The sequence below is a fragment of the Oncorhynchus masou genome, chromosome 13, assembly GCF_036934945.1.
Source record: "Oncorhynchus masou masou isolate Uvic2021 chromosome 13, UVic_Omas_1.1, whole genome shotgun sequence".
Taxonomy (NCBI): domain Eukaryota; kingdom Metazoa; phylum Chordata; class Actinopteri; order Salmoniformes; family Salmonidae; genus Oncorhynchus; species Oncorhynchus masou.
In genome coordinates, this window is record NC_088224.1 from 32,887,294 (window position 1) to 32,902,256 (window position 14,963).

At 41.3% G+C, this 14,963-nt stretch overlaps 1 protein-coding gene across 1 annotated transcript; it reads right to left on the reverse strand.

Moving 5' to 3' along the window:
* Window positions 1-10,596: 10,596 nt before the first annotated feature.
* LOC135552109 (thioredoxin-interacting protein-like) lies at window positions 10,597-14,660 on the reverse strand. The gene is made up of 6 exons (XM_064983520.1): window positions 14,169-14,660; window positions 13,554-13,629; window positions 13,310-13,457; window positions 12,482-12,841; window positions 11,883-12,185; window positions 10,597-11,771 (listed from the first exon to the last, which is right to left on the reverse strand). The coding sequence occupies exons 1-6, from the start codon at window positions 14,422-14,424 to the stop codon at window positions 11,724-11,726; spliced, it is 1,191 nt and encodes a 396-aa protein (XP_064839592.1). The 5' UTR covers window positions 14,425-14,660; the 3' UTR covers window positions 10,597-11,723.
* Window positions 14,661-14,963: the final 303 nt, after the last annotated feature.

A 14,963-nucleotide genomic window follows, 5' to 3' on the forward strand; every position in this document is an offset into this window, starting at 1 on the left:
GGGCGTGAGTTGGGGTGGGCATTATGCAAGAATGGGCTGCCATCAGTCAGGATGTGGCCCAGAAGTTAATTGACAGCATGCCGGGGCGGATTGCAGAGGTCTTGCAAAAGAAGGGTCAACACTGCAAATATGACTCATTGCATCAACATCATGTCAATAAAAGCCGTTGACAGTTATGAAATGCTTCTAATTATACTTCAGTATTCCATAGTAACATCTGACAAAAAAATCTAAAGACACTGAAGCAGCGAACTTTGTGAAAATTTATATTTGTGTCATTCCCAAAACTTTTGGCCATGACTGTATAGTATGCTTATTGGTCATAGAATGGATATAATTAGTGTGACAAAAGTTTCCGGATGTCGTACTGCACCGTGGACACTATTTCCGTGCTTTTAGTGCAATTCTTCTTTTTCCGATTTGAAGAAAATGGCAGAAAATATGCAACCAAAGTCCAGGAGAGCGGATACAAATTGATTGCTTTAACTAATTATGACAAATGTTAAGAAAATGTTGAGCAATATAATAAAGTAATGACTTTTCAAACAAGTTACTGCTGTCTTACAATTTGTTAGCTATGCTATCCTTACGAACCGCATTGCATATCCTTACAGCAGTATATATCGGTATTTTATCTTCTGTAGCTACCTAATGTTAGTTGGCTACTAATACATATAACTTGTCAGTATAGTAACAATATGCTATCTAATTAACTACCCAACATTTATTGACTTGATTATTCCTCTCATTCTTAGTTTGTGGTATAGTCGTTGTGTGTTCTCGATGGACGTTTGGGTGTCTTCGTAATTCGCTCTGACTATCTACTCCGATTTCAGAGCACTCTCGCCCGTGAGTGTACCAGTGCCAGAGTGCACCAGTGCCAGAGTGCAAAATAACTGATGAATTTACGAACGCTCAACACAAGTTGAATATGGTCGGTGTCATTAAACATCGGCAAAAAAGCCTAATTAAATTGTTGCTAGCAGCACAGTTACATTCACCAGTGCTCTGGATAACATGAAATCAGCCTAACCATCTCTGCTAGGGTGAGTAAAATGATCAGAGTGAGGCGTTCTCTCATTTGTGTATGAAAGTAGCTTGCTGGCTAGCAAGCCAGTTAGCTTGGGTGCTTGACTGCCGTCGTGAGGTCAGAACGTTCGGATCAACTCCTCGGCCAGACAATCCAGTGTTGGCTCTGAATTTACAAACAGACAATCTGACAGCACTCTGAATTTGCCAGACTGAATTTAATAACAAACCCAGAATTTTGTTACGCTAACAAGCTAACAAGGTGTTGCAAAGCAACAGCATCAACTTCTGGTAGACAGGCGAAGCGGTAAGTACACAACTGAATGGATACTGTTCATTTACAGTATACTAAAATTAACTTTTATTATGTAGTATATACTCATTAAGTATGTAGTATACAGTGTGTTAGTATGGCTATTCAAACACTTAGGACTAAATCATATCAGACTTTTAAAGTGCATTTAAAGTTTGATTTAATTTGATTTAGTCCTTTTCTAGGACGTGAGTCCAACATATCAATTCTTAATTTGTAGAACAACTGGAATTAAAGCCAGACTACAGGCTCCATTCAATCTGTATAGCTGAAGTGTTAATTGCACAATTTCCCAATGAGCCGACATATGCAGTGTTTACCATGAATGCAGTCTCTAATGCAGGAGCACTGCCTTTAAATTTCAATCATGCTGTAACGCTGAACTTCCGCGATACGGGTTGAATAGAGCCCTAAAACTGTGTCACAGATGTAACTATCCAATGTAACGTATACGCAGAGAGTCAGGAAGCAGGTGCAGAAATTGAGTTTAGTAATAAGAAACATGAAGATTAACAAAACAGGAGTAGCGTACTGAATATAAACAAAAACCAATATTGTCTGAAGACTGAGGCTACTGAGGGCTAAATAAAGGGAAAGTAATCAAGGTAATTATGAAGTCCATGTGTGCACAACAATGCGGGGCAGGTTTTTCGTAATGATGGTTGCCAGGTGTGCATAATTTGGGTGTCCAGGACCGGTGGTTAGTAGACCGGAGACGTTGAGTGCCGGAGAGAGGGAGTAGGCGTGACAGCCAAGCAGAAGATACATCTCCTTCAAATGTTGGTATTTGGTTGCGTTGACAACCAAGCACATTTCAATATCACTTTTGAAATACAATAAATATCCAAGCAGAAGACACATCTCCTTCAAATGTTGGTATTTCGTTGCATTGACAACCAAACAGAAATTGTCGACAAGTTAAAAAATTATATGTTGGATTCACGTCTACAACTCAACCAAAAATAAAAATTCAAGAATGGGATTAAGCCAGTCGCTCAGATGGAACTATCCAAGTGGTAGATCCACTACCGGTCAAAAGATTTAGAACAACTACTCATTAAAGGATTTTTCTTTATTTTTACTATTTTCTACATTTTAGAATAGCACTGAAGACGTCAAAACTATGAAGTAACACATATGAAATCATGTAGTAACCAAAAAAGTGTTAAACAAATCCAAATATATTTTATACTTCAAATAGCCACCCATTGTCTGATGCAGCACTCAATCACTCTACTTCTTGGTAAAATAGCCCTTACACAGCTTGGATCTGTGTTGGGTCATTGTCCTGTTGAAAAAAAACAAAAGATAGTCCCACTAAGCCCAAACCAGATGGGATGGCGCATCGCTGCAGTATGCTGTGGTAGCCATGCTGGTTAAGTATGCCTTGAATTCTAAATAAATCACAGACAGTGTCACCAGCAACGCACCCCAACACCATAACACCTTCTCTTCCATGCTTTATGGTGGGAAATACACATGCGGAGATCATCCGTTCACCAACACGCATCTCACAAAGACACTGCGATTGGAACCAAAAATGTCCAATTTGGACTCTAGACTAAAGGACACGTTTCCACCGGTCTAATGTCTATTGCTCATGTTCCTTACCACACGCAAGTCTCTTCTTCTTATTGTTGTCCTTTAGTAGTGGTTTCTTTGCAGCAATTCTACCATGAAGGCCTGATTCATGCAGTCTCCACTGAACAGTATACCCCATTCGTTCTAAATGTTCCATTGCCATACTGGCTGGCAACGTTCTTATACCTTGAATGTGAGCTAGCCAACTACGGCTAACTTACAGTCACGTCAACCAGTGCAGACAGAATAACAACAGTAGCTGCATTTGTTTAATCTGTTTTGTGGTGGCATTTATTTGATACATCCATAACAATGAGCTAATCTCTTGTTAGGACACTGTTGTTCAGAAGAGCTAGCCAACAACACAGCTAACACAATAACTTCAAACTGAAGCTGAAAAAAGTGCAAACTAGCTGCACTTTGTTTCATTTGACCTTTTTTCAATTGACATTTCTTTTGTATATCGTTTCTTTTGACCTTTTTTCAATTGACATTTCTTTGTATTTATCCATACAAATGATGAGTCATGATTTAGACTGGCTGAGAAACGCTGACTGCCTCTCTCTCTCTCGTCCCGACTCCTGACTCCTACACATCCATTACTATGGGACAGTTGGAGATCGAATTTGAATATTGAAACAGGCAGTAATGTCTATACAAATCTCCACTGTTGAAAAGTAAATGTTAGTCTAAGTGACATGTGAGATAATCTCTAGATGCTTTTTATAGTGGAGATCAAGTTTATAAATTGCCTGGCTGGGCTGATGAGACAGTGGATTGCGCAGTCAGATGGAACAGAGTAAATAGGCATTTTAGCGTCATAGATTTAGCCGGTGGTAACATGTGGAATAGACACCGGCTGGAATGCGCTTTTAATCAATTAGCATTCAGGATTAGACCCACCCATTGTAAAGAATCATATAAACCATGCATGTTCAAGATCGCATGCATATGTCATTGCAGGTCTGTGGAGATCTTCACAATTGCATTATTAGCATTTGAACTTTGCTGAACTTTGCTGTGGTCAAAACTACAGTGATAGACATTTGGGTGACAACTAAAGCAAAAATCTGAAATAGTTTTTCTATTGGAATTTGGTTGTGCTTTTAGATGGTAGAAAGCATAGTGGTAGATTGGAAAATCAGCCAACTTTGGGCTATCTTTTTGAGTGGGTGAATATAGGTTGTAATCTTAGTGATTAACGTCTCAACCAAATATTAACCAACTATCCACGTTGAAATTATGTAGTGTGCCCACTGGGAAGTGACTCACACCCCACTGGGCACAGACGTCAATTCAGCGTCTATTCCGCGTTGGTTCAACATAATTTCATTGAAATATTGTGGAAACAACATTAATTCAAACAGCGTGTGCCCAGTGGGACAATACTTTACCCTGGTGAGTGGGCTGTCAGAAACGTGTCCCCTTCCTTGACCTCATGGTAGCAGAGCTGTTATAGGAGGCATGGTCAACAACAAGGGTCTGAGATGAATGACCTGAGGTCAAAGACTGTAGAAGGTCAAAGGTCAGTGACCCAATTGAAAAAGACACATGCCCGAAACATATTCTTGCTTATGTGCCTTTTTGCATGTGTCTACCTTCATTGCCATACCTCTGACCAGCCTTTATCCACTATGAAGGTTGCTGTAAATTGTTGTTCAGATGTATAAGATGTGGAAGTTGTTATGAGTGGGGAATATGTCTGAAAGGCCTTGCTTTTCCCAGGACATGCAGGGCATGTAGCCTACTGTGTTCGTTCAGTGTCCCTGTGTCTGGCATCCTAGGTTTAAAACAATACCTCTGTCGGTATGAAGAACAGCCAAATATAGCTGTTGCACACCCCAGGTCTGATTTTAGCTTCTGGGGATAGGGTGCATACTATGACTGGTTTGTAACTATGCAGGAGTTCCATCCTAATGTGTTGGCACCAGTGGTGTAGTGCTATTTTTTTAGGTGCAGAGAGCCTTAAGAATATATATAATTTAGACATAATTTCTCTATCAAAGTTTGTACCAAATTTGGAATATTAGTTGAAATGTCTGTGTATGCCCAAACATATTGTCTCAAGAAAATGTAATATGTTTAATACCCTCAAACACCAAGTTAGGCATACCTAATTTCCAAATAGGCCATCATCACTGTCAATTGTAAATTATAATTCTTCACCTTTTACTGGTGAAATGTCCAAATTGTGTCTGCATGCCAATCATTTGATCTTAATCAGTTTCACGGGAATATGCGCTGTTGAGAAAATAAATGTGACTATTCAGCTTCAGTTAACCATCCTAAAATCTCACTCGACAGTAAGTGTTTTTGGTGTAACAGGAACGTTATAGGCCCACTATGCTATGCTATTATATTCGGTTCTGTTATGTAAAATATCATTATGTGATCTTGCAGGACACTTCAGAATTTTTTTCCAAGAAATATTTTTACCAGCTCAGTGGATATAGAGCTGCAATATATATACTTTGCCAGGGAGGCTTTATTTCAAGGGAAGCAATCCTTAAAAATGTTTTTGCACACTTTAGTCTTCAAAAAAACACTACAGTGAATACTAGTATTTATACCATATACCATAGTATTTTTTTCACGTGGATATATCTGTTATCTGCTGTTGATTTTTCTTCCACAGCAACCACGTTAGCCGTACCCACTCATTAAGTTCAGAATGGGCAAGTACTGGTGACTCAATGGGGTGGAACGATCTCAAGGGAAACAGTCATTAGCCGATATGCGTTGGTGCGTTTCAACCATTTCAGTTCACCATCTGCTAATTCTTTGGTCAACCATTAACTTTGGGAATGTTTTCATCCATCCTATGCCACCCTCTTCCTTTGACCCTAGGGAAGTTGTATGCACCTGAAGGCTGTACATGTAAATGCCTACCCACGACATATAACCAAGCCAAACAGTTTGCCCATGTACATTAGTGTAGACGTTGGCAGAAATTGCAATGGACAAGCATGGCACGGCACGAAGATGGGCACATGTACTACGAACATAGGTAGTTCTTGTGAGGCAAGCCTGAATGCAAACGAAGGATGCGCCCAGGAAATGTCCTTGTCAAGGTCTCCCCAGGTCATGTGACCACTAACCCTATGGTGTCTGAATGCCTCACGGATCTCAAGTTAGGCTCAACCCCATATATTCAGACAGAAAGTGAAAATGAAGCACATGCTTTAGAGGTTGTCAGAGAAGAGGGGGTGGAGTGTGGTGTACTATACCTTGTCTGCTGCTGCTGGACAGAAGATAAGCGATGGCCCTTATCACTTGACCCACAGAAGTAGCACTCATGCACGTCAGCACCGAAACACAGAGTAGAAAACATGCTTTGGAAAAATTTGTTCATGCGTGGACTCTCAGTCTTGACTGCATGCATCACTGATCAGACAAGGCCAAGAACAATTAAGGAGTTTTCTCCAAACTTCATCTCTCTTCATCTTTCATCTTGTCTCCCTCAGTCGATTGTTAAAAGGCCAAATTACCAAAATAGTCTGGCCACAGGCTTGTAGGATAACCAACACATTTAGGTAACAGAGTATAAGCAAAATTACATGACTTTGGATTCCCGCGCTAGAGACAGACAAAACTGAGAAAACCATCTAATTGGGGACATAGTTGAATAATTATGAGATGAAGGGGTAGAAACCTGGTGAAAACATAATTGGGATCACTAGACATGGAGGTAACTTGAAAGGATAAAAGGACAAGATTCCCAAAGACGATGCATTCGCCCCACTCCCATTTGAAATGCCTTTCAATTCTTCTCTGGGTAAACAGTGAGTATTTCTGTTTGTCTGGACTTATTTCATGAAGGGAATGTTTCCAAAGAATTGTGTTTATCCTTGTTCAGTTTTTAGGGCAGGAGAAGTTTTAACATCCAAGGCAGGGATTCAATCTGATCGTGGATTTAGACAATGCCCCATTGAAATGTTATTTCCAATTGAGCAGACATATACAGTGCCTTGCGAAAGTATTCGGCCCCCTTGAACTTTGCGACCTTTTCAAACATAAAGATATAAAACTGTATTTTTTTGTGAAGAATCAACAACAAGTGGGACACAATCATGAAGTGGAACGACATTTATTGGATATTTCAAACTTTTTTAACAAATCAAAAACGGAAAAATTGGGCGTGCAAAATTATTCAGACCCCTTAAGTTAATACTTTGTAGCGCCACCTTTTGCTGCGATTACAGCTGTCAGTCGCTTGGGGTATGTCTCTATCAGTTTTGCACATCGAGAGACTGACATTTTTTCCAATTCCTCCTTGCAAAACAGCTCGAGCTCAGTGAGGTTGGATGGAGAGCATTTGTGAACAGCAGTTTTCAGTTCTTTCCACAGATTCTCGATTGGATTCAGGTCTGGACTTTGACTTGGCCATTCTAACACCTGGATATGTTTATTTTTGAACCATTCCATTGTAGATTTTGCTTTATGTTTTGGATCATTGTCTTGTTGGAAGAAAAATCTCTGTCCCAGTCTCAGGTCTTTTGCAGACTCCATCAGGTTTTCTTCCAGAATGGTCCTGAATTTGGCTCCATCCATCTTCCCATCAATTTTAACCATCTTCCCTGTCCCTGCTGAAGAAAAGCAGGCCCAAACCATGATGCTGCCACCACCATGTTTGACAGTGGGTATGGTGTGTTCAGGGTGATAAGCTGTGTTGCTTTTACGTCAAACATAACGTTTTGCATTGTTGCCAAAAAGTTCAATTTTGGTTTCATCTGACCAGAGCACCTTCTTCCACATGTTTGGTGTGTCTCCCAGGTGGCTTGTGGCAAACTTTAAACAACACTTTTTATGGATATCTTTAAGAAATGGCTTTCTTCTTGCCACTCTTCCATAAAGGCCAGATTTGTGCAATATATGACTGATTGTTGTCCTATGGACAGAGTCTCTCACCTCAGCTGTAGATCTCTGCAGTTCATCCAGAGTGATCATGGGCCTCTTGGCTGCATCTCTGATCAGTCTTCTCCTTGTATGAGCTGAAAGTTTAGAGGGACGGCCAGGTCTTGGGGGATTTGCAGTGGTCTGATACTCCTTCCATTTCAATATTATCGCTTGCACAGTGCTCCTTGGGATGTTTAAAGCTTGGGAAATCTTTTTGTATCCAAATCCGGCTTTAAACTTCTTCACAACCGTATCTCGGACCTGCCTGGTGTGTTCCTTGTTCTTCATGATGCTCTCTGCGCTTTTAACGGACCTCTGAGACCATCACATTGCAGGTGCATTTATACGGAGACTTGATTACACACAGGTGGATTGTATTTATCATTATTAGTCATTTAGGTCAACATTGGATCATTCAGAGATCCTCACTGAACTTCTGGAGAGAGTTTGCTGCACTGAAAGTAAAGGGGCTGAATAATTTTGCACGTCCAATTTTTCAGTTTTTGATTTGTTAAAAAAGTTTGAAATATCCAATAAATGTTGTTCCACTTCATGATTGTGTCCCATTTGTTGTTGATTCTTCACAAAAAAATACAGTTTTATATCTTTATGTTTGAAGCCTGAAATGTGGCAAAAGGTCGCAAAGATCAAGGGGGCCGAATACTTTCGCAAGGCACTGTATAGAGTGGAACATGAATGTGGTCTCTGCGAATGCGGGAACATTGCTTTTAAAACCTGCATTGCAGACAAAGTGCAATCGGATTGAATCCCGGCCCAAGTATATATGCTCATTATCGTGGACTCTAGAAAATCAATGTCTGTCATATCTGCAAGGTTTTCTCTTAACTCAAAGCTACTCCATCCCCTATTTATTGATGGATATGGACTCTCTCCGTGTGAGATAAAGGCACTCAAGTAGTTATTGGGGTGTTTGGTTGCAACAAGTTCTCAATCTTATGGTAACTTATGTCATTTTTTACAGTTAATTGACACTGAGAATTTGAGAGATATTCACAACCAAATCTCACCCAAAGGGAAGACTTTTCTTGATGGGCAGCCCCATTTTCCTTTGATTTGCTTTAACCCTCCTGCTGTGTTCCGGTCGAATTGGACCGATTAACAAGTTTTCTCTCTGAAAAATGTAGTTCATTTAATCTGATTGTCATAAGGTTCCAATACTTTGTCCATACAGGGCATCCGAACACACAAAATACATTTAGATGATTTTCATTACATTATGGGTGTTTATTTACTTTTGTACACCTGTGGTGTTCCCAGTCAAAAATGACCAGCCATTAGAAATGAATGGGTGAGACTACAACTAGTGTATAAAATTGAGTTCAGGCACATGCCCATTCTTCAGATGGACACACTTCCTCTCCCAGACTCCCACATGTACTGTATGTGTGTTTGAGCACACACCTCACTCCACTTCTTGGCTTCCATGCCAACCCCGACGGGAACCTTTCCCCAATAGAATCTTTACCCCATGGGAACCACACCTGTTGGCATTCTTACAAACAATCACAACATTGTCTCAATAATATATGGAACTTTTCTCGTAGCTCTGGTATATAAAACTTTTTTGAGGCCTTGCTCACAATTCTTTCTTTTGTCAGCACAATGACCAAACAATATACTGTATGTGAGGCTCTTGATCATATCTTTGATCATGACACTGGTGAGGAGAGGCCAGGAAACTGACAGTAAAGATGCATTAGAGGAGGAAGTGTCAGATGTTGAAGACAACACAGAATATGATCCAGACCAAGAGACAGCCGATGTGGAACAACCCAGTCATGAGGAGGAGGGCCCTGCTGAGGTTGTTACATTCTGGTCAATAATGGGAATTTGTCCTGGTCTTCATCCCCACGAGAGGAGAGGTCGGCTGTCGGCTGAAAATGTTATCAGGATTATCCCAGGGCCAACTAGATACGCCATATCCCGGGTTGAGGACATACAATCGTGCCACTATTTAAACTTTTTAAATGGTTTCAAAACAAATGTCCTTGTTAAACTTTGACACAAAGTAGTCTGTGATAAATAAATGTTTCATCTGAGTGTTTGTTATAATCAAATGAATCCATTATGCTTTTTTTTAAACTTAAAAACGAGTTGTATGAGCTCAGGTCAATGAGGCCTACAAGCCATAAATAGCAAATAGAAGTTCAAAACTTCTATTTGTTAATGAACTAATGTTCACAAGAACGTAAGTTGATAAGATCTAACACATAATCAGCTATAATGAATTAACATGAAATTAACAATAGGGGGGGGTTAAGGGTCACATCCTGTGCAAGGCATTAGGGCTTTACTCAATCCTCAGTTCTGATAGTCCCAATATTATATTCATACTATCACAATAGTTTGTGATAATGTGCCCAATTTTTTTTTTTTTTGGGGGGGGGGGGGGGGCCCTCAATAGTCGTGCAACGGTAGTTCCACAAGTTCAATAAAATAAACTTCAGTATTAAGGGTTAGGAAATAGAATTTGGTGGAAGCAAATATTTCAGAAACATTGTAAATTCTAGGGGCTGGAATCAAGCCACTTTAAAAAATGTAAAGAATTTCCCGATTGAGCTGACATAGGCAGTTTACCATGAATGCAGCTATAGCTACTTATAATTTAAAAATGCAGATCTTACATAATACTGCAATTCAGATTGAGTCCAGTCGTAGGCTTTAAATTACAATTCCCTTTTCAGAGAAGGGATCATCTCTAGAAGCAACTGGAGCTTGGCTATACAGTGTAATGATTGTCGTCATGTACCACATGATTTAGTGCAACTTTTTATTTATAGAAAACAGTCTCATACAAAAATGTCCATTTACAATATGCACAAAATATAAAAGATTCATTGCATTCTCAGAGATAATTTTACAACATTTATTCAGCTTAGGCATCCCACAGTGAAACGCTTTCTAAGATAAACCCAAATATATTGTCAATATTATTTTCACACAAGGTGCATTTCCGCGATGTCTTATGCACAAAATACACCCCCGTTTGTCTTGTGATTCAGCCCTCATTTGAAATACAAAACTATTTGAGCCCTTGCTGTTGTGATACCACAACAATATATCGGTGGTTCAGTTGGAGACACACCCAACAAAACACGGGAGAAACAAGTCTAAACCATGAGATCTCCTGTAGGAGGAGGTTAGAGCAATATGCATCCATAAGAAAATTGAATACCATAGAAGACACTGGTACAGAATATATGACTCTGCATGATTGTCCTTGGGAAGATATATTCAACATGTCCTAACACAACATTGCTTGCTTTTATTTTAGAAGAAATAGAATTAGGAAAAAAATATGCTTCCTCAGATGAAATCCCACATTTGTGAAATACAGGAATTATATGGAATGACGAAACACCATGAAGAACACACCCAACAAGCAAAGAGCTTATTCATAATCAGTCAGGGACTTCTCAACAAATGCTTGGCCCCAGTGGGAAACTCATGGAGATCACATGGTTTATAAAGGACTATAAGATCCCTCTTAATTTCTTAACATTCATCTCTTATGTATTAAGAACATTGAGGGTATTGGAAGGAGCAGCTTATTCACACCAAGACGTCGCAAACCATGAAGTCTGCAGTGTCATGCTCAGGTGCAGAAACCTGAACAGCAACAGTCCAGGAGGAAACAGAACCAGATCCGCTTAGGAGGTGCTGCAAAGATGGCTGACAGCGCCAGCACAAGAAAGGCCTCTTGCCTCGTGACCTTCACATCCTCTTCTTTTCTCGATGCAGGGCCGGCTCCGATACGAGACACCACATCACTTCCCAAAGTCCGTCCAACACTAGTTTGGATATTCTGCTCCTTTTCAAGTGAGCTAAGTGCCAGAAGTGGCCCTTGTACAGTGGACCAGAGTTCTGGAAGCGCTGAGGTATTTCAGCAGACCTGCAGCATGCGAGTGTTGCCATTGAACTCCTCATCAACCTGAAACCGGCGAGAGACACTTGTGTTAGATCACCTGCTCATCAATTCAATCACAACGAACTAGTACCATCATGGAGATAGTTTATCTGCATTTATTTTCAAGACACTCACCTCAGAGTAGGCAGGCAGGGGTGGAAACTGGAAGGCTGAGGAATGCATGAAGATGGGGCTGTCGTCGCCGTCGTAGTCATTCAGCAGGGGTGTGAGGGGCTGATCCAGGCGGCAGTCGCGGGTGACATCGCAGTAACTGGGGGGAGCAGAGGGCATGCGCAGGGACACCCAGCTGGCTGAGGCATTGCTGACCGAGCCGTCTGTGCTGCTCACGCTGTTGGTGCGGCTGCCCAGGCCAGCTGTGCCGATGACCAGCGGCAGTTCCAGGATCAGCTTCTCGCTGCCTGGGATGTGCATGTAGATCTGGAGGAGAGGATAACGGTTAGAAACCAGACTTGCTGAGTGGCCATTTCAAAAGGCTGCATGTCTAACTAGTGCGGACACTTGGCTCATCCTCTTACCTAATTGAAATGGTGGCGGATTTAGAGTAATTAACATACTATTATAAGCACGTCTATGATAATAGCGACGAGTTAGTTTAAAGGTTAATAAACACTTCATGTGACCAATGAAAGGCCATTGATACTTGAAATGGCTGCTTACCACAAACCCATTAGCACTATCCTATTATGCTAATTCGAGGGGATCAAGATGCTCACCATGAGGGCGTACTCCACACGGATGATGTTGCAGCCCAGCATGGAGGGCTTGATCTTGGGCACACGGATGGTCTTGCCCTGCCAGGCATCGCACATACCGGAGATGATGTGGTTGCCACGCACAGAGGAGAGCTTCTGACGGAAGACCTTTGTCCTGCCATTGGCCTGGTAGGTGTGCTTGGAGATGATGGCTGCCTTGGGCACCACAATACGTGAGCAGGTGTTCTCAAACTTGGCACAGATGCAGATGTCTTCGCCCTCACAGAACCCCTTGCGATCGATCTTGGCGTTGAGGGACACCTGGCCGTCGGGAATGAACATGCAGGTGACCTTCTTCTCCTTCATGCCACCTGTAGGAGACTGAAGAGGGAGAGAAAGAAACTGGTTACACATGGGCTCACTATAACAGATGTTTAACCATGCTTTTGAGAGCTCCAATTCAACACATCTATTCCTTCATGTTCACAAATGCCAAGTTTTCTAAATTGTTTAAAGACTTCTAGGACCTATGACTTGAATTTCATGAGGTCAAATCTGTCCATGCTTTACAAGGAAGACTGCTGAGCAGGATGAGGCACAGGTGCCCAACCTGAAGCATCACATCTGGGCATGTCACAACTAATTCTAAAGGCTGGTTGAAGTTAACACTCAAGGGAAACACCTGATGCAGACTGCTCACTCTTAATGCTTTCAGATTGTCATCTGTTGTGTATCAGCAATACCATTAAAAGGTGAGTTTCCACAGAGTTCAGGCGGCTAGTTGGCTTGCACCTCAGCTATTTTTACTTTTGCAGTTCAGGCTTTGTGATAAGTGAGAGATGAACTCACCAGCAGATCTGGGGTGTTCACATCCAGGGGCTCCTCCACCTCAAAGTGCTTCTTGCACTCCAGGGCAGGTTGAGCAGGCCTATCCATCAAGGCCTTGACAAAGTACTGGACATAGCCAAACTTTCCCTTGTAGGAAGACACAATCTGCCTGTGGGGAAACAAAAAGATAAGGCAGAGCCACATACAGAGGAAGCTTTATATTGTATTGACTTACTAAAACACAGGCCAATGCAAAGAGACTTACCCTTGCTGGGGGAGCTCAAATCCAAACATGTACTCATACTTGTTGCCAGGTCTTAGGACAACTGATCCATCATGATCTGAAATTGTTAATAAAGTGTTTTAATAATGGTGATTTGCCTGTAGTCGAAACGGCAAGATACATGGTTGCTTAAAAAAAAAAAGTTAGACTATCAGCTATGTTAATTTCTAAAGCCTAGTGTTGGAGGTTTGCCAAGAACACCATGCTACCCTCAGCCTAGTACTGTGAAAGATAGATGATGTTTTTGACACCTTAGAATGGGATTCCCTGTATACACTCCAAATATACTGCTCAGCCACTGCTGCCAGCAGCTTTTGTATAGGCGAGTCATTCATTCCATGCAATTCAACTCTGAAGTCAATGACTGATGTAGGAAACACTTTTAGTTTAAAACAGCTCATAACTGCTAGGTAAATGAACTTGATACTTCACATGAATCTGTAATTCGAGCCTTACAGCGACAGTCACATTTGAAATGCATGTAATAATCACAAACTGATCTTCGTCTACTATGCGTATCTTACGTGGCTAACATTACACTTGAAAATAAGTTATTCATCATATTGATTTTACGGAATAATTCAATGAGGATCTTACCAGCTGGGTGGTCAACAAGTTGAACAACTTCTTCGTATCTCAAGTACTCATTCTGCTCTCTGCATTTCTGCTTTCCTTTGGCATATTCCACTTTGGCGCATCCAATTCCGAGTACCCTCATAGCCGAGACTCTGGTCACCTCCGCTACTTCCACCACGATCCTCCCGGCTACTTTGTCTCCACTGCAGTAGAAAGCCTTGCTAGCATCGCTGAAAATGACCTCGAAAGTCTTCACTCTCTTTGGCATAGCAACCATGTTTGCTATTTAGTCGATATCCAAGTCTAATAGTTACACTGCAAGAAGTTCAGAGTTATTCCAACTCCAAATCAATGTTTTGTTGTTCAATAAGACGGTCAATATAATTAATTGATTGAGGTTTAATGAACTACGACTATGAAGCAGCGCTAAAAGATTGCTTTGGTGTAAGCCTATCCACAAGTATCTCCAACCAACTGTCAAGTTAACTTTAGGATCTACAAACAAAGGAGGAAGGCGCAGCTTTTATATGAAGAGGCCAGCCAGTGATTCACCAGCGTTGTTGATCGCTTCAGCTGAGCATGTGGAAGCAGAATGCACAGCATGGCTCAGCGCATGAACATCGATGTTTGTGTCGTCTGCAACCAATCAGCGCCCGGGAACGGCGCGTGGACACCTCGTGGCTGAGAGGATAGAGCGAGTGCTCAGCAGCTGTCACAGAGGAAGGGTTTATGGAGGAGTGGCTAGATTCTTGTTTGTAGCTTTTTACAGTCTGTGGTCTTTTGGAGAGCGAAATTAACTTCACAAGCCTGTGACAG